Source organism: Aptenodytes patagonicus, chromosome 20 (genome assembly GCF_965638725.1).
Source record: "Aptenodytes patagonicus chromosome 20, bAptPat1.pri.cur, whole genome shotgun sequence".
NCBI lineage: Eukaryota > Metazoa > Chordata > Aves > Sphenisciformes > Spheniscidae > Aptenodytes > Aptenodytes patagonicus.
In genome coordinates this window covers 2173319-2194055 of record NC_134968.1, presented here as the reverse complement: position 1 = coordinate 2194055, position 20737 = coordinate 2173319, and the positions used below count along the sequence as shown (strand labels likewise).

General features: G+C 61.9%; 2 protein-coding genes across 3 annotated transcripts; one reads left to right on the top strand and one right to left on the bottom strand.

Annotated features, from left to right (window-relative positions):
* The first annotated feature begins 1563 nt into the window (after window positions 1-1563).
* On the top strand, window positions 1564-5812 carry MRPL45 (mitochondrial ribosomal protein L45). 2 transcript variants are annotated; one of them, XM_076356804.1, is made up of 8 exons: window positions 1564-1620; window positions 1939-2134; window positions 2625-2742; window positions 3142-3240; window positions 3878-3926; window positions 4154-4303; window positions 4388-4561; window positions 5082-5812. In XM_076356804.1, exons 1-8 carry the CDS (start codon window positions 1576-1578, stop codon window positions 5139-5141), a joined length of 891 nt encoding a protein of 296 aa, XP_076212919.1. In that variant the 5' UTR covers window positions 1564-1575; the 3' UTR covers window positions 5142-5812. The 2 variants fall into 2 exon arrangements, with proteins under 2 accessions (XP_076212919.1, XP_076212918.1); XM_076356803.1 differs by having other exon boundaries at window positions 1567-1632.
* A 1055-nt stretch (window positions 5813-6867) lies between these two features.
* Window positions 6868-20228, bottom strand: GPR179 (G protein-coupled receptor 179). Its single transcript, XM_076356751.1, has 11 exons — window positions 19387-20228; window positions 18369-18477; window positions 17296-17398; window positions 16913-17121; window positions 16610-16678; window positions 16089-16198; window positions 15770-16008; window positions 15167-15305; window positions 14862-14967; window positions 14622-14768; window positions 6868-14285 (listed from the first exon to the last, which is right to left on the bottom strand). The coding sequence occupies exons 1-11, from the start codon at window positions 20226-20228 to the stop codon at window positions 8739-8741; spliced, it is 7620 nt and encodes a 2539-aa protein (XP_076212866.1). The 3' UTR covers window positions 6868-8738.
* Window positions 20229-20737: the final 509 nt, after the last annotated feature.

The following is a 20737-nucleotide window of genomic DNA, read 5'->3' as shown; positions in this document are numbered from 1 at the left end:
GTCAAGTGGCATCCCCAGAAGCCACCGCTGCTGGGACAAGCCCCAGCCTGAACAGCAGCAGGTAGGGATGCTCCTGAGCCGTGCTCCCCAGTTCCCCAGGTGAGGACGTGGCCCCAGGAGGCTGCCAGAGCCCTGAAATGGCCGCCCACGGTGGTAAAACTGGCTGAGATGGCATCACAGGGCAGCTCTGCAGCCAGGAAAGCCAGACGGGCTGGGATAATCCAGCCCCACGAGTCCTGAGCCGTGGGAAAGCGCCGGGGCTGTGGGGCGCTGGGGCCGGTGACTCAGCCCCGGCTGCTTCGGGACCGGCTCCGTGGCCCCGGGGTTTCAGCTCTGTTTTCCAGAGGGGAAACGGGCTCCAGTTTTCCTGTCGGGGGTGCAGCGGGGAGGATCCCCCCTCTCCTATTTTTGAGCCCCCCACGAGCATCATGCCAGACTGTCGGAGCTGCTGCCGGGATGCAGATGCAATCCCCCCACCCATGGGTGCCTGGCTCCTTCTGTGCCCCCCGGCACAGCCCCGCAGGGCCGCTCCCAGCTCGCCCCGCTCACGCCGGCACAGATAACAGCGTGGGCTGGGATCAACGGTCTCGGGCACAGCGGAGCCGTCACTACACATTAACCAGCTGTCCGATGGAGCAACGCTTCCTCGTAGCCAAGATCAACAGTCCCCAAAGCAAACTGGGAGCGCGGCCAGGCGGAGCGAGCGCAGCCCGGAGCCTCCCGACGAGCCCCCCGCTTCCCGCAGGGCCGCCCCGGGGTTCGCACCCCCCCCCCCCACGCTGTGTTTGCCTTTGGGTCTGCAAGATGGACCAAGGCCTCGCCCTGCAGCTGTGGGCGGGTGTGGAGCATCCCCAGGGTGTCCCCGGGGCTCCCGGAGCTGGAATTTCAAGGGAAGGGGGTTTGGGGATAAGCGTGGGTTGCTTTAGGGCACCGGTGCTGCGCCCCCCCCCCCGGGAGCTGCTGCATCCCGGCGTGCCAGGCTGTCCCGTGGGACGTTCGGAGGGGACCCTTGCCCCTGAGCCCCCCCCCCCCCCCACGCCGCCGGCAGCCACGAGCGTCGCTGCCATTTGAAATGCCAAAAGCATCAGGCACCGACTGCTGCTGCGCCCGGAGCCCAGCCGAGCTGCTGGGGGGGGCTGCACAGGACCCCGGGGAGGCTGGGGGGGCTCTGCAGGTCCGGGGGGGGACAGGTGGGCGCGACACCCCCAGCACACCCTGCATGGGGCGGGGCGGGGGGGGGTCCCTCGCCTGTTGCACGTGGCACGGGGTGGGGGGGGGGCCGCACCCCCTTTCTCGGTGCACCGGGGGCGCCGGTGCAGGACCCCCCCTCACTGCAGGATTCCCCCCCCCCCCCCCGCCCCGCACTGCACCAGGCACCGGGGTCCCCCCGCCACGCGCTCGGGGCGGGGCCTCCCCCGGCCCCCGCCCACCCCCGCAGCCGATGGAATTTTCCACTCGCCGCCGCGGCGCGGGCTCCCGCCGGCCCCGCCCCCTCCGCGCGCGGCCTCCTCGGCCCCGCCCCTCCCCGCCCCGCCTCGGCCCCGCCCACGTCCCGGCGGGCTGCGCGGCGGGAAGATGGCGGCCGCCATGAAGGCGGGCCTGGGCCGGCTGGGCCTGCGGGTGGGCTGGCAGGTGGGGCCCGGGAGCGGGGCTGGGGGTCCGGCAGGAGGGACAGAGGGGAACGGGCTGAGGAGCCACGGGGAGGCTGAGGAGCCACGGGATGTGGGGAGTTGCTGAGGAGCCACGGGATAAGGGATGTGGGGAGTCAGGGACGAGGGAGTATGGGGAGGGCCATGGGACAAGGAAGGCTACAAGTAGTGGCGTTAGGTGTATTTACAGCTGCCCCGTGTTTGGGAGATGCGAAGGGAAGTAAATCGAGGTGGTGGTGTTTCTTGGCCGTTGGGCTGACTCCACGGCTTTGTCATTTCTCTTCCTTAGACCGTGGAGTCCGTGCTCCGTCCCACTGGAGCGGCTCCAGCCTGCCTTGTTGTCCCAGTGAGAACGAAGAAGAGGTTTTCTGTCCCCGAATGGGCCAGAGAACTGTCTCCTGAAGAGAAGGAGAAGAGACTCAGGTCTTTGGGGACAGTATTTCCTGAGGAACGTATAGAACGGACTTTCTACTTGGCCTGCACAGGTGGTAGAAAGCCTGCTTTGGTCTCTTCTCAAGGGCAAAACTAATGCAAAGTAGCAGCATGGGGCAATTAGCCTAAGCGGTGCGACCACGCTGACAGAGAGTGTCTGTCTGCAATAGACTGAATTACGCACTCTGCCTCCTGGCGAGGGATAGCAGCTGTCCTGCTTTACCTCAAAAGTGCGTCAAGCTGTTGGCCCCTTCATACCTAGGGACAAGGAATAGCAAGGGAGGTCACGTTCCCTGCTGCCGAATGCGTGTTCTCCTCCTGTCCTGGGCTGTATGGAAAAGGAGAGCAGAGAGCAGGCACCTGTCACTGCTGACAAGCTGTGTTAGACTAGCAGTTCTTTGCCTGCTCATACTTTGTCTTACAGACATTTTCAGGGAGGAATCCTGCTACTCCAGCCCCCGGCAGCCAGGGTGCCGCCTCTTTGTTTCTTTCATTTTGCTGTTTTTTTGCGCCTCCTCCTGACCTTTCTTCTCTCTCCTGCAGCTGATATTATAGACCCTTACATCCCTCCTGAGGGCGATGCCCGCTTGACGTCCCTATCCAAAGATGGGCTGAAGCAAAAGGTGGAGAAGCTGAAGCAGACTGCCGTCTCCCAGCTAGCGTACGTACCTCCTTTTTAATTCGCCCGTGGTGCAGAAGTTTTGCTCGGTTCTGTCTTGCAGTGGTGAGGTGGCGTGTTTTGTTTTCTACCCGCTTCTTCCATTGTTGCTGTTGTACCGCTTAACCGGGAGCCCCTGGTGTGCGAATGAACGCGAGGCACCTGCCCTGGCATGAATGGATACAGCGTGCGCTCATTTTCTTGAGGATTCTTTGGGTTTGCAGCACTATGTCTGTTTTAGGAGCACCGAGAGGTTATGTCTTAGCGGGGAGTCTCCAGTTCTCGGTTGCTCCCTGGTAAAAGCTGGGCTCCAACCGGATGAGATCGCTGTCATCATCTGAGACGTGCGAGACAGTTCCAAGCTGTTCTTTACTCACTGTAGAGCTTTTCTTGTCTTTTCAGTGTGCGGAAGGTAAAAGATCATGATCCGGATTTCAGCACTAAAACCTTCCCAGAGAAGGCGCAGGAGATATTTATCGAAGCTCACAATTGCCTGGCAAAGTAAGACCCCTTCTCTGACTGATGCGCTTATGTCGGACCTGCTTCTCTTTGCTTACGTGCTCTGTTTTTCTTCCTTGACTTTCTAATCCTTGTACCTCCTCTGCAGCAAGTACTTTATCTTTTTCTGCCCCCATCTCTGTGAAGGGTAGAGTGTTGGAGGTTTGGTCGGTACCCTCTTGCTTTTGATAATGAAAAGCAGGTTGCAGAAAACTCATCTTGACCTGACCTGCAAAGGAGATGAGCTGTTGCACCACTAGTGTTATCAGCAGACGAGTGGGTGGTTGGTGCTGTTCAGAATCACGCTGCAGGGAATTGTTTGGATATGAAATGATACTCCACTGGCTTGCTCCACTTTCCAGTAATAGAACAGATTTCAAAACTGCATCATTCTTGGTTACAATTCCAAACATCAATAAAACATTTAGGTCATAACTGGCTTCCGAAGGATGTTGTGTCTGTCCCTGAAGTCTTGTGAACCAGCTTGCGTTCGTGTTCTCATTTCGTGCTGAGATCACAGCTGAGAATTTTGCGTTTTCTGTTTTGCCAGTAGATTGCATGTCTTCTGGGGAAGGAGGAATTTGTGAGTAAGCCTCTTCACAATATGTGTATTCAAGTAACTGTCGTGTTTCACTTGCAGTTTTAACAAGCAGAAACTTCACTCCCTGGTGACAGAGCGCTGCTACCCGGTAAGTGTTTATCTGGATGTAGCGTGTCCTTGATGTCCTCCGTGATCTCTAAGGCTCTCTAAACCTGATCGTCTGTCTCATTTTTTTCTGGATACAGTAGAGACAGAGCAGGGAGGGAAAGCACAAGTCTAAGTAATAGCTAATGCATAAATGCTTCATTATTTATGGTAGTTCGCTTGTCATTCAATTCGCATCCTAATTGAGTTGGTGCTTATTTTTCTTCATAGGAAATGGTCCGTGGGAACAGGTACAAGACCATCCGGTGGAGTTTTGTGGAGTCGCTGGAGCCTCCAAGAGTGGTTCATGTTCGATGCGACAGCATTGTGAATCGAGGCAACCTGTACGGCCAGGTGACGGTGCGGATGCACACGCGGCAGGTACAGCCCCTTGCGCCCCTCGCGTTTCCCAGCTGACTCCAACCTGCTGCCAGCCCAACGTAAGTTTCTTGGCTCCGTTGACAGATTCTGGCAATCTATGACCGCTTTGGACGGCTGATGTACGGTGGAGAGCAGGTGGCCAAGGACGTTTTGGAGTACGTCGTGTTTGAGAGGTACTTGGTGAACCCATATGGCGCATGGAGGATGCACGGCAAGATCGTTCCAGAGTGGGCTCCACCGAAGGAGCCCATTGTTAAGGTAATGCCACAGGGAGAAGGCACCAGCATGGCCTGTGTCTGTGAAACATAGGTCCCGAGTTAATTCTGGACAAAACCAAAGCTGAGCTTCCTGTAACGGGAAAGTGGTGCATTAATCTGCAAGCAGACCTATTTATTAATGGGGGATAATCAGCCTCTAGCACCTGGAAGCTGTAATAGGAGGCTGATGGCATTTGACACGTATGTGATAATTTAGGGGGTTACTACTCCCTGTACTTAGCCTGGGAAAGTGATGCAGGTGCTCTGCCTTCCTGTGTTACTAAAAACAGGTCCTAGAGAGGAAGGAGGTGAGAACTATAGTGTAGTACAAGGCATGTCGTCCCATTCCCCCTCTGCGTCCTCCCCCGTGCTGCTGCCATCTGGTCGTCTTCCTGTGCAAGGCCCTTGCATTGCCAGAACCCCCTGCTCACCCTTTCTCATGCTCTGTAACACGAAGAATTCCTGTTACAGCAGTTCAGAGCTGCTCTGTGTCGTGCTGATTTTGTTCCTTGCTTTTTCAGACTGTGATGATTCCTGGCCCAACCTTGGATCCCTCAAAAGAGTTTGAAGAAACGCAGTAGGAAGTTCCAGAGCCTGTGCAGAGACAGCAGTGCAAACCGCTCTGGAGGGAAGAAGGGGAGAATGTCTGTGGAGGTAGCGGGTTGGATACGGCTGTGCCTTTCCAGTGAGCAGTCAACGAACAAAGCGGCTTCAGAAATGGACTCCAGTCGCTGAGGATTTGCCTTTAAAGGAGTGAGAGGGGCTTGGGAGAGGGATTCAGATGAGCTCTGAGAAGAGCTTTACTCTGTCCAAGTAGACTTAGTGTGCTGCAGCTTAACCCTCTCTGTGTTTCTGTGAAGACGAGAAGTCTGTTCTCTTCAGGACTGCTCTCTAGGCTAACCTCTGTCCTGAACTTGCATCGTGAGAGCCCTTGGCAGCAGAATTCTGTCCAGACGTGGGATATTTGGCACTTCCATGGGAAATGTCATAGACCTGGTGGGCTTTCACTAAAACTTGCAGCAGTAGGTGTTGGCACTTTCTTTTCCCGTCCTCTTTCCCTCTCTGTACTGATTCCCAGGCTGCTTTTTTTTAACAGAAAACAGGGAAGAGCAGCAAGCACGCTTTAAATCAAATTCTCCTGAGTGGGCATTGCAGTTGGACTCCTGCTGAACGGGTGCTTGTTAATGGCCGAGCTTTCCAAAGGGGCTGCAGCACAGCACTGATAATGTAATAAAATTTTTTTGACTCCTAAGGTCAGCGTTTGTGTCGACCAATGCCTTCTTCAAAGGCAGCATTTCTCGTAGCTGATGGGTTTAGGTGCATTTGTTACAGACGCTGATGTATTCAGCGATGGGATGTTGTTAGTGAGTGGCTGGCACCATCCTGTGGACACGATGACATTCGCATCGGGTCCCCTGGTTTTGCAGGCTGTGTGGGTCGGGAAAACATATACCCAGAGGTTAGCTTTTTCCGTGGCTGGGAGTAAACCAGTGCACTCTGCTAACCTCTTCTTGCTCTGTTTTGCACAGGTAAGTCCCACTTACTCCTAGTCACAGAGCAAAATACTCACTAGTCATCAAACAATGAAACATTTTCTTTTTCAACCTTGTCTTACTTTTTAACTGGGCCATTTTCCAGAGCTTGTGAGAGTTAAGTGCATTTTTTCTTCTTCCTTGAAAGAGATTTTACAGAGTATGCAGTGAAAGAGTTATGGCTCCTTATGCTTGCCGAGTTGTTCAGTGTTCCTTGTGAATGATGTTCTTTTGAAAGGGCAGAATATCATCTTTATGCTCTGTTAGGAGAGGAGCCAGCGATGGAATCCCTTTCATCTTTCTGGAAATCAGAGGGGTGTCACAATCTGTCTGCCTTTCCTGAAAGAACCTACTATATTGAGCCTTCTGCCTACGCTTCATTCATGAGCTGAAGTGCTCCAGCGTATGCGAGCTGGGCTAGGAGCTAAAACAAATTAGTGTGAGCTGCCTGGTTTGTGTCTGGTGTGACTCAGGCAGCTTACAAGCAGGTATGGACGTGGGACGTGACTCCTCAACCAAGACCAACAGACAAGGTTCTTCAGCTCTGGCTCTGAATGAAAGGAGCCTGTTTTCCGGTGGAGTGGCCGGTTTTTCTGGGAGAATGGCCTTTCCTTCCAGTCTGGCCATCTCCTTTGCCAATATTCAAACCTCTGCAACTGAACCACCCCTGTTCCTGGGTTTCCTTCACAGCCTTGCTGCCTTCTGTTCTCTCTCTTCCCTGAGTATATTTAGTATCTTACCCACACCCCATAAATCAGCCACGAAGTGTGCGCTCTGTAGATAATACCTTTTATTTTCTGTATGTACACTTCTTACACAATTGGACGATCGTTTGACATTCAGCGCTGAAGACCACAGACAGCACGCTACAGCAATGCCGCTTTCTAAGGAGAGTGGAAGTAAACGACGAAGGAATGGCAGGACGAGCCCTGAGCCCCAGCCTTGCGTGGAGATCAGAGGGAGAACCGAAACCTTCACTTCTGCTGTCTCTGTTTTTATTTGCTTCCATCGAAGCGGAGCAGAGGGGCAAATCTGGGGAGACTGGAGGCTTTCTTGTGTCCCGGCTGCTGCCTTCCCGACCCTGAGGCTTCTCCCCGTGTGTACGGCCGCGTCCCTTCCCTTGTGCATTTGTGAGTGGGTGGGCTGGAGTAATGGCAAACCCGGGAGCCCTGCCCGATGCTCTGGAGGTCGTAGTTGCCTCCATGGTCTCGGCATCTTCTCTGTCATACAGGAGTCTGTTTGCATCTCTGCCCCAAAGGAATGGGCCTTGCAAATACAGGGAGAGGTTGAAATGTGGGATGACAAAAGGCATCCAGCACTGCTACAGACGGGCTGTAAAAGGGAAGGCTTGCTAGCGCCCGTGGAAATGTTGACGGGGAAAACTCTCCTGTGACGGGAAGGTGAGCCCTGGGCGTGTTTGCACACATGGTGAATGCACACGCATGCACACCCAGTGCGAGTGAAGAAGAAACCAGTAACAAAGTGCTTTGAAAAGTTAGCGGCATTGTTAGTTAAGACAAACACATTTACAGCTGAGTTGCTGCAGGAATTGGAAGTGTAGCAGTGCCGTAAAGTTAGTCAGGGGGGAGGTTAGTAGCGGGAATACCCATCCCAGCCTTCATGGATGCGGAGGTTTCTAAAAGCAGAGCAGTGGGGTGGCCTGAGGGTTGGTTTTATCCCACCCAGGTCGAGCGATAGGCAAAGGCATCTGGGAACAGAGATGGTGGCGGGCATCGCCAAAGCGCAGTGTTCAAGCACTGGGCTGGCGTCGCTGGACCAAAACAGGGCGGAAAGGTTTGCCTGGCGCGCGTGGAAGTCCTGTGGCTGGCTCGGTGACTTCAGAGGACATCTAAAAATAAATGACTTTGTGTCAAGGAAGCAAAACGTGTCGTGGGGCCGGCTGGGAACAACGGCTCTTTGTCCCAGGCTTCAGAACCTGCCTGGTCCTAGCAGCGCTTACAGGAACCACCCTGGCTTAAAACAGAGGTGACAGCAGTGCTGGGGGAGATCAGCTGGGCTGCAGGAACTCTGGTAAAGCTGTTTTCCTCCCAACTGCATCGTTGCTGCCCCTGGTTTGCCTCTCCCCTTGTTTCGGTGTCCGGCTTGCTGAGGCTGCGGGACTGCCTATTTCGGGGTGCCGGGCAAGCCGTTCCTCGCTGTGCCGGAGGCACAAACCTCCCCATGTGGTAGGAGGACGTTCAACTGCCGGAGAGCTTGTGGACGGGCGTCTCTAGCTAGCAAGCCGCAGCTTTGTGTCTGCCGTGTTGGTGGAAGCGAGCGAGGCTGGCACCACGGGTGGTGTAGTGTATTCGGGTGCCCGCCTTGGACCAAGGGGGCCCTGTGCTGGGCCAGGTACCAAATGACGGGTGGCGTTTGCAGGCTACTGCCTGGCTTGAGCGCTTCGATGCAGACAGGAGATGTTAACCGTCCCCTCGCTGCATCGGTCCCCAAGCCTGGCTGGCTGATGGCCACCGCTGGGAGTGCGGCCGTGCCGTTGGCTTTGGTGAACACTTCTGTCCCCGTCCGGGCTGTGCAGGTAGGCAGCAGCCTTCAGCTCAAGACTTTGTGAAAGCCGTGTCTGCACCCAGCTGGCGGCCAGACGGAGGGAGCTACTCGTGGTCCCAGGGGCAGACGTCGGGTTTGGTTTCACTCGCACCCCTGCCTCTGTCCTGGGGGGCTCGCCCCGGCTCTGCCCTGCCTGCGGAGGGTCGGGGTGGGATCCACGCTCTCCACCTCCCACGGACACACTTCGGAGGTTTTCCTTGTCTCTGTGCTGGTCTTGTCAGATGCTGGTGGAGCCTCTTCTGCTTCCCAGGGACAAACCTCGGCTACGCTAGCGCCTGGGCTGGGGCTGCTGCCCACCGCGGGAGCCGTGCTCGCTCCCCGAGGCAGCGGCTCTGCCCTGGGGCCCTGCGGGGGCTGGATGCCCGGCAGGATGCGGCGCGGGGGCTTGTGCTCAGCCTCGCCGTCAGATCTGCCCTTGGATTTTTTCAGCAGGGCTGTTGGAGACACGGCGCTGGCTCCTGCCACCGGCTTTGACTTTCCCGTCCCCGTGGGGGCTGCTCTGTCAGCTCCCTGTGGGCGCATCCCTGGTTTGAAGCTTTCCTTCTCCAAGCCGGTGGGCTCTGCTGCTTCCCAGGGGCAAATATCAGATTTCCTGCTCTCCGTGCTGTCGGACTTCTTGGACGGCTCTTTCCCCATCGCAGTTTTGAGGGAGGGCTCCTCCGTGCCCAGGCTCTCCCAGGGGCAGATGGCCTCGCGCTCGCTACTCCCCTTCTCCGGTGCTTTGGAGGCACCCGCTTTTTTCGGTGGGAGGCTCACCTTACCCGGGGCTGCTCCTTTCTCCGGCAGAGGTGCAGCTGCCTCCCAGGGGCAGATTTCTGCTTTACCACCAGCTTCAACCTCCGGAGCCTCCCAAGGACAGACCTCCACCTTCAGGCTCTCCACGCTCTGGGATTTCCTCGAAGGTGATTTGGGCAGCGCTGGGCTCCCGGTGTGGGGTTTTGCTGGGGGCTGCTCCGTGCCCAGGCTCTCCCAGGGACAGACCTCAGCCTTTGTGCTCCCCATGCTCTTCCATTTCTTGATGGTGGCTTTCAGCAGCTCTGCGCTCTTTGTGCCGTACCCCACGGAGGTTCCCTCCATATTCGTGCTCTCCCAGGGGCAGATGGACTCACGGTCTCTGCTTGCTTTCTCCTTCTTTGCAGATGTGCTGTCTCCAATCTCTTTGCGAAGACCTTGACCTGTAGAAGGGCTTTTGCTCACCATGGACAGAACACCTGTGTCCTGTCTTAATTTCTCTTTACCTGATAGTGGAACAGCCGTCTCCCAGGGGCAGATTTCTGCTTTATCGGTGGACTCGAGCTCTGGAGCCTCCCAAGGACAGATCTCGGCCTTCAGGATCTCCACGCTCTGGGATTTCTTTGAAGGTGATTTGGGCAGTGCCGGGCTCCCAGCACGGGGTTTTGCTGGGGGCTGCTCCGTGCCCAGGCTCTCCCAGGGACAGATGGCTTCTCGCTCACTGCTGCCCTTTTCCGGGGATCTCAGCGGGCTGGCCAACGCTGCCTGGCGCGTGATGCCCTTGTCCCTCTTTGAAGCCCCCCCAGGACCCTGCTTTGCCTTTGGCTGATCAGAGGGAGGTGCAGCCACCTCCCAGGGGCAGATTTCTGCTTTACCGCCAGCTTCGGCCTCCGGAGCCTCCCAAGGACAGACCTCCACCTTCAGGATCTCCACGCTCTGGGATTTCCTCGAAGGTGATTTGGGCAGCGCTGGGCTCCCGGTGTGGGGTTTTGCTGGGGGCTGCTCCGTGCCCAGGCTCTCCCAGGGACAGACCTCAGCCTTTGTGCTCCCCATGCTCTTCCATTTCTTGATGGTGGCTTTCAGCAGCTCTGCGCTCTTTGTGCCGTACCCCACGGAGGTTCCCTCCATATTCGTGCTCTCCCAGGGGCAGATGGACTCACGGTCTCTGCTTGCTTTCTCCTTCTTTGCAGATGTGCTGTCTCCAATCTCTTTGCGAAGACCTTGACCTGTAGAAGGGCTTTTGCTCACCACGGACAGAACACCTTTGTCCTGTCTTAATTTCTCTTTACCTGATGGTGGAACAGCCGTCTCCCAGGGGCAGATTTCTGCTTTATCGGTGGACTCGAGCTCTGGAGCCTCCCAAGGACAGATCTCGGCCTTCAGGATCTCCACGCTCTGGGATTTCTTTGAAGGTGATTTGGGCAGTGCCGGGCTCCCAGCACGGGGTTTTGCTGGGGGCTGCTCCGTGCCCAGGCTCTCCCAGGGACAAATCTCCTCCCTTATGCTCTCCGCACTCTGGGATTTCTTGGACTCCGCTTTTGAGCACTCCAGGCTTTTCCCAATGAGCTTTGCAAAGATCCCGGTGTCCCTGCGCTCTGGCCAACGGTCACCCACCTCTGCCAGCTTTGCTTTGATATCTTCAAGTCCTCCAGATCCTGGTTTGTTTTCCCCTTTGGAAGTCCCACGTGTGTCCTGACTCAGTCTCTCCCTCCCCGATGAAGCTGCAGCCTCTTCCCAAGGGCAGATTTCTGTTTTAGGAAGCGGCTCATCCTCCACTTTCCATGGACAAATGTCGGCCTTTTTGCTATCGATGGTTCCCGCTTGCTTAGATGACGTTTTGGGCAGAGCTGGATGTTTTGCCGCGAGCCCCGTGCCAGGCTGCTCCGCACCTTCCTCGGGGCTGGGGGTTCCTCGCTGGCCGCTCCCCTTGTCTGCAGCCGGAGTTGTCTCTCCCATGGCCCTCGGGACCACCCTCTGCAGGGAAATCCCATTTTTCACTTGGGAAATTTCACCATCATCTAATTTTCCTGCATCAGATAAGGCTGTTCCCCTTTCCCAAGGGCAAACTTCTTCTGCATCACTGTCGGCTCCAGCCGCTTCCCAGGGACAAACTGAAGTCCATGCGCTCGCCGGGCTCCTCGAGGTCACTTCTGGCAGCTCAGAGCTTCTGGGAGCAGGTTTCGGTGAAGGTCCCTCGCTGCTGGTGCTGCCCCAGGGCCAGCCGGGCACTTGCAGGCTGCTCCCACTCCCCTGCGCTCTCAGCAAACCCAGTGATTTTGGTCTGATGCCCTTGACCCACTTGGCCAGCCGCCTCCTCTCTCCTTCCTGCCTCTCTTGCTCCGGCTCAGCCCCCTCCACGTCCCAGGGGCAGATTTCTGCTCTGACGGTCCTCCCCCCTTCCGCGGTCTCCCACGGACAAACCTCAGCCGTCCTGCCCTCCGCACTGCCTGCTGTCTCCGAAGCTGCTTTGGGCAGCTCTGGGGTTTTTGCTGGTGTTTTCTCTGCGCTTGGCTCTTCCCCGGGGCGGCCGGGATCCCCCTCACTGCCGCCCTTCCCCAGGGCTCTGCCTCCGCTCTCCTCCCAGGGGCAAATTTCTATTTTAATGCTGCAATCTGCCTGGGTTTCCCCAGGACAGACCTCTGCCTGCCTGCCTGCCGTGCTGCCGGCTTTCCCCGCTGCAGCCGGGGCCACCTCCATGCTCTGGCTTTTTGCAGGGACCCTCTCGGTGCCCCGGCTCCCCCTGGGACCGAGGGGCTCGGGCTGGCTGCCCCCCTTCTCCAGCACCTTGGTCGGGCTCTCCCTGCCCGGCGGGACCCCACTGTCCTCCCGGGAAGCAATCGCCTCCTGACGCAGCAAGGCTCCTTTTCCTGCTGGGACGCCTGGGGCTCCCCGGGGACAAACCTCAGCCCCCGGCTTCTCAGCAGCTGCTCTCCACGCACTGGCGGTGGATGGGTGGGGGCTGCTTGCGATGGGTTTTGCACGTGGCTGCTCCACCTCCGCGTGGTCCTGGGGTCGAATGGACCTGCTGCCCCCCTCGAGCCCTTCAGCTGGCCCGGCCACCCCTTCCTTCGGTGTGATCAGCCTCACGACGGCTGTGGGAGCATCCTTCCCCAGCTCTGCCACGGGAGCCTCGGCCCCTTGCCAGGGGCGTATCTCTGCTTTCCCACTGCTGGCCGCTGCTGGGGTTTCACGGGGATGTTCGGCTCCTTCTTGGTGGCCAACACTGGGTGGAATCTTGTGCACCCCCGAGGGTGGCCCCGGGCCCCTCCCAGCATCCACGTCCCCCCGGGGAGCACTGGGCTCCTCTGCCAGTTTCTCACCATCGCCTGTCCCCGGGGCTGGGCTGTCCTGCTGTCCTTCTGCCTCTTCCCTGCCATACCCCCAGCCTTCAGCTTCTGAAGCGGTGCCGGCATTGTTGTTGTGCTGGCAGGGGACCATCTCCCCCTGCCACGGGCGGGCGGTGGGCTCGCTGCCAGTCCTCTGCCTGCTCCACTCAGGGCTTTTGGCGGCAGGGTCTCGGACGATCCCGCCAAGGGACACGGACGACGTCTCTGCCAGGCTGGGCCTCTCCCTCCTTCTGCCCCCCTCCCGCTCACGCCCCCTCTTCCTGAGGCTCCCCTCGCCCTCTCTCTTCCCCTTCAGGATGCTTTTCCCCCTGGAGTGGTTGAAGGCTTTGATGGCGAGTCCCAGGCCCCGGAAGGAGGTCTTCTGGGAGGGCGGCTTGAGGCTGGGAGGGGTGGCTGCTGCGTCACCAGGGGTCCCCGAGTCTGCTGCTTCGGCGGCTTTTTGCTTCTGGCTCCGGATCTCCTCCTGGACCAGCTCCCAGGGGCAGACCTGCACCGAGATGGAGCCTGTGGTCAGCAGCCTGCCCTTCCCCTCCGGGGGGGACGCACACCCCAGCTCTTCCTCCGCAGGCCCCTCCGGTGTCCTCTCTGGCTCTCCCGCCTGTGCCAGGGGGTCCGCGGGTGGCTCCACTGGCTCTGGGCTGTCCCCGGCCTGCACGGTGTGCTGCACGAGGCTCTGGTAGCGGACGGGGGGTGGCGGCGGGGTCCTCCTCGCCGCCACCCACACCCGCCCCGAGAGGTGGGAGCTGTCGACGCTGATGCTCTTGATAGGTGCGTAGGTGATGTGTTTCTGCACCTTGCCATTGCCCGGGGGAGACACGTCCTCCTGGGAGCACCCCTCGGCGGGGCTGGAGCCAGCTGGCAGGAGGGCATCGGCTGCACCAGGGCTTTGGGGCTTCCTGGCTTCCTTGGGGGGTCCCTGGACTGTGGGGCGCTCCAAGGATGGGGCGGATGGGTGCCGGTGCCACTTGGCCCGCATAGCTTGGCTGGCGGCGAGCAGGGCCTCTTCCTGGGCACCGGTGACGACACTGAGCGACTTCTGCAAGGGCGCTGTGCGGGGCGGGGGGGGCTGCCCGTGCCCCGCCAGGTTGTGGGCGCTGGCCGACTTGCACATGAGCGGGGTGGTGTCGAGGGACTCGCTGTCGGATTGCTCCGAGGCTGTCACCACCATCGTCTTCCTCCCCGGCGCAGGCTCCCCGGGGAGGCCGGGGGTGGGCGAGCCTCCCCGGGGCTCCCGCGCGGGACCCTCGGTGCTGCGGGACTTGCGCAGGGCTGCGGCACGGCGCCGGGAGCCGTCATCCCGCATCTGCAGGCTGGCGCCACCAGCGTCAGGGAGCCGCTTGGCCGAGGAGCCGCGGTGTGCTGGGGTGCCCACCCGCTCACCCCCGCTGCTCCGGCGTGCCATGGCCTCAGGCAGCTCGGTGACACGGCGCACGATGGAGCGGCCCAGGCTGCGGCGGGAGCTGCGCTTCTTGGGGAGGTGGGGGTTGTTGGCTGCCATCCTCCGCGTCTTGTGCACCTCCAGCTGCGCGTAAAGCTTCTTCAGCTCCTCCTGTGCGCCGTGGGCGGGGGGACGCGGCAGAGAAAGGGGAGAGAGGAGAGCACGTACAATGGGACCGCACGGGGGATGCGGCTGGGATGACCCTGCAAAGCCCCGGCTTGGCCCCTAGGGCCAGGCTGTCCCCATGTCCCCAAGCCCCCGTGTTGCCCGTCCCTCCAACCCAGGGGACGCGGCGGGTTTCCCCACCCGTGGCCGGCGGCGGTTCACCCTGCACCCCCTTCTCCCCCCCTCTGCTTTGCATCAGAAGAAAGATTGCAAAAGGCACCTCTTACTCTGCGCGGGGCTGCATAGCTAGCGTCAAAAGAAGGTCCTGAGTGTGCCACCCACCCGAATGTCATCGGGGTCGAGACTGTGCTCGCTCCAGGCAGACGCGATGCTGCTGTTCAGGCAGGAGCCTGAGCGCTGCATGTCCAGCTCGTCCTCGTAGACCTCGGCTGCGATCTCCTCCCGCAGCGGCGAGCCGGCGTGCAGGAACTGGGGGTGGTGAGGGGGCGAGCTTACCGAGGGGTCCCTGAAACACCGGGGAACCCCAGCCCCATCTCCCCGCGTCCCTGGGCCGAGCATTACCTTCGGGATGAAGAGCAGCGCCAGGGTCATGGTGATGGTGCCGTGGGTGTGAGCGAAGAACAGCAGCAGGGTCCAGTCGGGGTGCAGCGAGGGGACCATGATGAACCTGGAAGGGGCGAGGAGGGCAGTGCCGGGTCCCATCGAGGCGCCCGCAGCCCCCTCCCCACCTCCAGACCCTGCAGCCTCCACCCTGCCCGGGGACCCACGCGGGGAACCCGCTGGCTTCAGGGATTTGCCGCCAGTTCCTCTGTATCGCCGGGGACGGGAATCTCGGTTCCCAGCCCCCTCAGGGCCCCGTGCCCTACCTGACCACGTGGAAGGCGGCCGAGATTGTGAGCTCGTTGTGGAGCGCGATGCCCATGTAGCGGGGCTCGTGGAAGGCGGAGGGCACGGCACGCGTGGCGTAGCACAGGAAGCTGCCCCACAGCAGGAACAGCATTTCGGCTGTGGGAGAGAGCGGGGGAGCGATGCTGAGCATCCAGCCCCATCACCCCGCTGCCGTCGGCATGTTTCCCTGGGTGACACCGATGGATGCTGAGCTGCGGGGTGGGTGCTGCTGCCCACCGGGACCTCCCTGCCTCGGGGCGCATCCAGCTGAGCACGTTCACCCTGGCTGCCGTCGGCACGTGCCGTGGTCGGAGCCGGGTCCGGTGCAAAGCATCCTCCAGCACAGCCTGCCCGAAGGCCACCGGGACTCACTGCCTGCGCCGGGTGAGTTATCCTGCACCAGGGCGAGTCCTGGGGATGCTCAGAGGAGAGGGTGGGAGGCAGCTCGGGCGCCCCAGCCCTGCTTGCAGGCTCCAGGCAGGTTAAATGGACAAGGAAATTAAAACCCCACGTGCTGCATTTACGGGGTGGGGTCCTGGGGCTGTGGGGACACCCAGGGACACCGCAGGGCCTGGTCTCACCGATCACCATCATGTAGTCCCAGCGGTCATGGCCGCAGATGTAGAAGTGGAGCCCGCGGGTAGTCTGGGTGCGGATCACCAGCGGGATGTTCTTGTCGATGTTCTCCAGCATCCCGATGGTCCAGGCCGCCAGGAACCACAGCACCAGGAGCAGGATCAGCCCCAGCATCTTCAGCACCCGCCCGCTCGACACATAGGGCACCCGCTGGGCCGTGTGGGACAGGAACACCTTCAGCACCCTGCGAGGCGCGGAGGGGTGAGCCCCCAGCCGGTCCCCGCTGCGGGGGTCCCAAGCATCCAGCCCCCCCATCCCGGCTACCTGTACAGCTTGAGGGTGATGGTGCCGTAGACGATGGCGAAGCCGAGCATGCGCACCCAGCGCAGGACGATGCAGCGGAAGATGCTTGGCTTGAAGTACAGGATGAACACCTGGGGTGGCGGGAGAGAGGGGTCAGTGGGCGGCACGGGGCCGGATCCCGCCTGCCGGGGGGGCAGCAAACGCTGGAGGCTCGGAAACCACCTGCTTTCGGGCTAGCCCCGCTCCCGCCTTTCCCTCTTGGCTCTACGGCATCTGCCGCAGCTCTTGCAGGAGGGAGAGGGGATTTGGGCAGGGATTAATACCTGTGGCCAGCGGAGGAAAAGGGATTTGGTTTCCTGAGAAGGTTTATACCGCAGCCGCCGGGGGCCGTGCCAGCAAAACTAACAATTAGGCGGAGTTGTGCCCGTGCCCTGCTTGGAGCCAGCTCGACGCCCTCTCCCGGGGGGGCAGCTGGCCAGGCTGCAAACGCTCTTAAACCCCAGCCCAGAGGTTTTCAGTCCCGGGGCCAGCTGGATACTCACGGGGAAGTAGAGGAGGAGGGACCCGAAGAGGATCGTCTCCAGGAGGATGACTCCTGACGCCTGGATTCTCTGCAGGGACAGAGGCATGAGGGTGTAGCCGGGAGCCTCACCGGTGCCGGGAGGGGATGGAGCCAGGGCAGAGAGATCCCCACTGCGTGTGCCGGGGTGTTTTGGGGCCGTGACATCCTTCCTGATGTTGTGACATCCCCCCCCCGAGAGCCCCCCAGGCCATGGCACTGGTGGTGGGAGGGGAGCAGGGGCAGGGGGTGACGGGCGGAGGGGGAGGACCTGGGGATGCCTTGCCTTGCTCCGTCGGAAGTGGTAGGAGACGAGCATGCTGAGGAAGACGGCCAGCATGCAGCAGGCCTGGCAGGAGAGGACGGCCGCCCGCAGCGCCCGGTCCTCCTGGATCAGGCAGGGCGCGTCGTCCTTGCAGGTGGCGCATCCCTGGCGGCAGGGCCAGCAGGCCAGCCGGGACCCCCCGTCCGCCCCCGCCGTGCTCCCTGCTGCACCTGGGGACAGAGCGACAGCCAGGTGAGGCCACCGCATCGTGGATGCGGCGCTTTCCTTGCCAGGGCACGTGCTCGGGCTTCCCAAAGTCCCCGCCCCCCCAACCCTGGACCCCACTGCTGTAGCCATGTGCCACAGGGTGAAACGGGGACCCCAGGGCCAGGCATGGCACCCACCTGCCTGGGCACCGCTGGCTGCTCCGCCGGCTCCGTAAAAGCCCGGCTTGCACCGGCACAGGTACCTCCCGAGGACGAAGCCGCGGCTTTCCTGGGGGACACACTGAAGGAGACGGGCTGAGACGCATGGAAGGGCGAGGGCTCATCCTGCACCCCATATGCTCCCCCCGGCCCCGCATCCCCCCCCTGCACCAGGGGCTCCAGCAGCCCCCGGCCCGCAGGTACCCGACCCCATGCCGTCCTCCCCCATGCCCAGGAGGAATCAATGGTTAAACATTTAAGAATTAAAAGCCAAAGCTCTGCCCCCAAATCCCTCCCTAAAACCTAAATGGACATCTAATGCAGCAGAGCGCACTAATCCTGCCCGGCCGTGACGGCAGCGGCAGGCAGGGCACTGCTGCCCTAATCCCCCCTGGCCTCTGCGGGGCGGCACGGCCGGATCCTGCCCCGAATGGGCCGGGCTGGCAGTTTTTCTGGGTATTGTTGTTTTCTGGAGAGATGCCCGGTGGCAGAGCCCGTCCCTCCGGAGGGCATCGCCCGCGGGGCGCTGGCAGGAAGGAGAAGCTGGTGACGCCTTTCCCACTTTGGGAACGGCTCTTTGCCTTCGGGGTGGGACCCTGATCCACACTGAGCTGGGGTGCTGCGGGGTTTGCCCCGGCTGAGGATGCTGCCGGTCGTGCCGAGCCCTGAAACACGCTCAGGCATCACCGTCTCGCCCGGGTGGGCACCGCCGGAGGGGATCGAGGGCTGCTGGTCGGGGTGCTTCACCCGCCGGCTGCCACCCCCCAGAGCCCGGCCATCCCCGCGGTGCCCGGGCAGGGAGCAGCCAGGTCACATGCTGCTGCTGGCATCGGGGAAGGAAGATTTGCACAATAAACCCCTCGGCTGCGATGCCGAGAGCAGCTGAATGAAGCAGATGGATCGGCTGGGAGAGGATAAAGCTCAGCCCGGAGGGAGGGACACGCGGAAGGGACAGCCTGGCTGGGAGGACGGGGACAGTTCGGTGTGGGGGAGCCCCAGCCCTGCCGGGCGACAGGATGGGGCGCAGGGCGCTGGGTGCCGGCGGCCGATACCTGGGTGCTGTTGAGGTCGCAGCGGTGCGTATCCGTGAACCAGCCCGGCCCGCTGGCGCACTGGTCGATGGCCACGTCCTGCAGCTCGACGTCCACCCGCACGACGCCCCTGCGCAGAGGGATGGGGTCGGCGCCCGGGGGCTGCACAGGGCGTCCCTGTGCCCACCTCGTGCCCCCCACCCAGTGCGGCCGTGCCCCACGGCTGCCTCTGGGGGAGGCAGCCACAGGGGTGGCTGGTGCCGTTTGCATGGACTGGTGGGACAACACTGAGGTGTCAGCAATGTCCCCAGACCCCCAGGCAGGGATGTCCCCCCTCAGAGCCCTGTCAGGTGGAGACTGGAGCTGGGGCAGGGACAAGGGCAGGGACAGGGGCAGGGGCAGCAGCTCCTGGGTGTGAATTCTGCCTCTCAAGAGGGGCTTTAATGCAACCGATTGGGAAATAGGAGCTGCTGGGGTGGCCCCTGCGTGCCGTCCCTCGCCCTGCAGGACCGACTCTCTTCCCTGGGTGCTCCGAGGGGGACGGGGCTTCCCTGTTGGAAATGGGGCCATGTGCCCTCTCCAAGGCTAAGCCCGGCTGCCCCCTTCCCTCCCCAGCACCTCTCACTGTGGTTCCTTGTGTGGGCGGTGCCAGGGCTGCGGCAGGGACCCACCAGCCTGGGGATGCCCCCCCAGCTCCCAGGAAGGGCCCCAGCCCGGCTCACCCACCCCCAGTGCAGCCGCGGCAGGGGGTTCTGGGGGTGGCAGCCCAAGGTGGGCAGCACGGAGACAACCGAGGGGGGGACGGGGGGCAGCTCCGTGCCTGCGGACGTGCAAACACCCACGCACACGCACGTGCACGCACACACACACGCACGGGGACACGGGCAGGGGGCTGGCACGCTGCCAGGAGGGCTGGCACACACCTTGCAACCCGCTGCCAGCACCCCGGGGGTGATGCCTCCAGCTGCACCCCCCAGCATGCACATGGGGCACCCCCCAGCCCCCTTACACCCCCCCAGCCCCTCCAGGTACCCCTTACTTGAACTCAGGGCTGAGGTCCGGCTTGAGCCCGTAGAAGGCAGAGGAGAGCGTGACTGCCCAGGCAGGCAGGAACCTGCCATCCCGGCACTCGAGGAATGGCGGGGACCACCGCACGTGGCCCGGCTCCCCCATGTAGCTGTCGCCCCGCTGCCACTTGGGGGTCTCCATGCTGCGCAGGTCATTGCTGAGCACGCGCTTGCGGAGGAGGGGGGTCCGCTGGGACTTGAGGGCGTTGAACCACTCGTTGTCCCAGCTGAGGTTGCCAAGGCTGGGGGAGGCGGCGGAGATGTCCTGCAGCAGGATCTCGCCGTCCCCCTTGGTGGCCTGCAGCATCAGCCGGGGTTTGGCGGCCAGCGGGTGGGCGTCAAGGGCAAGCACCGCCCGGCGCACCCATGGGTGCCCCTCCGCCAGGCTGCGGACCAGCGCCTGGTACCACTCCACGTCCTCGGCCACGCTGGCTTCGCGGATGTCGTTGGTCTGGAAGAGCATGTTGAGGAAGTTGGCGGCGTGGGCCAGCGCCTCGGGGGCGGCACGCAGGGCGGCACGCAGCGCCGGGGGGGGCCCGGGGCCGGGCGCCCCCGCCGCGACGCCCCGGCTGCAGTTGGCCCGGGCCAGCTGCTGAGCATCGCCCGTCTGCAGGAAAGCCAGGGCCGCCGCCGAGCCCTCGGGGTCCCCCGACGCTCCCGGCTCCGGCACGGGCGCCAAGGAGGACGACGGGGCCGGGGACCATCCCGCCGGCCGGGAGGGTCTCTCCTGCTGGCGCTGGCCCCCCGCGAGGATGGTGCCGCGGACCAGCGCGGCGTGCAAGCACCAGAGCAGCGGCCACCGCCACGGCCCCATGGCCGGGGGCTCAGCGGAGCCTCCTGGCTCCCCACAGTCCCGCCGGCCGGCCCGGGGGTGGCATGGCGGGCAGGGGGGCCCGAGCCGGCCGGGAGCCTGCTCCGCTCCGCGGGGCCGGACTCGCGCTCTGCCGCCTGTTTTCCTCCCTCGGCGATGCCGGAGCAGACGTCACCAGCTCCAAAACCTGTTCATCTGCTGGCGCTGCCTGCCCGGAGCTTCCCCCCCCCCCCCTCGCCCGCCCCCGCGCTCCCGCTCGGGCAGGCCACGCTGCCGGGGAGCCCCCCGCCCTTGAGCCCCGTGGGGACCCCCGCGCCCCGGCCCCCTCGGGCTGGCCATGATGCAAAGCGCATCCTGATGGGAAGCCATGGCAACGGGGCCGGGAATTTTCCTCCCGGCATCCCCCTCCCCGCGGCCCCCTCGGTAGCCGGGGAGGGGGGAGAAGGTCGCCCGCTGGTTCCCCATATGGTCCCGGGCTTCAGTCCCGCAGTGCCCGGCCCCCCCGGCCATGG

What these genes read in the sequence shown, in the direction of transcription:
- MRPL45 (XM_076356803.1), top strand. Translation starts at nt 1,576, where the DNA reads ATGGCGGCCGCCATGAAGGCGGGCCTGGGCCGGCTGGGCCTGCGGGTG. An exon ending in GCCTGCGGGTGGGCTGGCAG is followed by an intron (nt 1,633 to 1,938) that starts GTGGGGCCCGGG and finishes TCTCTTCCTTAG; the next exon opens with ACCGTGGAGTCCGTGCTCCG. An exon ending in CGAAGGAGCCCATTGTTAAG is followed by an intron (nt 4,562 to 5,081) that starts GTAATGCCACAG and finishes TTGCTTTTTCAG; the next exon opens with ACTGTGATGATTCCTGGCCC.
- GPR179 (XM_076356751.1), bottom strand. Translation starts at nt 20,228, where the DNA reads ATGGGGCCGTGGCGGTGGCCGCTGCTCTGGTGCTTGCACGCCGCGCTG. An exon ending in GCCGCCTTCCACGTGGTCAG is followed by an intron (nt 14,968 to 15,166) that starts GTAGGGCACGGG and finishes CGCCCCTTCCAG; the next exon opens with GTTCATCATGGTCCCCTCGC. An exon ending in CGCTGCTCTTCATCCCGAAG is followed by an intron (nt 14,769 to 14,861) that starts GTAATGCTCGGC and finishes CACCACCCCCAG; the next exon opens with TTCCTGCACGCCGGCTCGCC.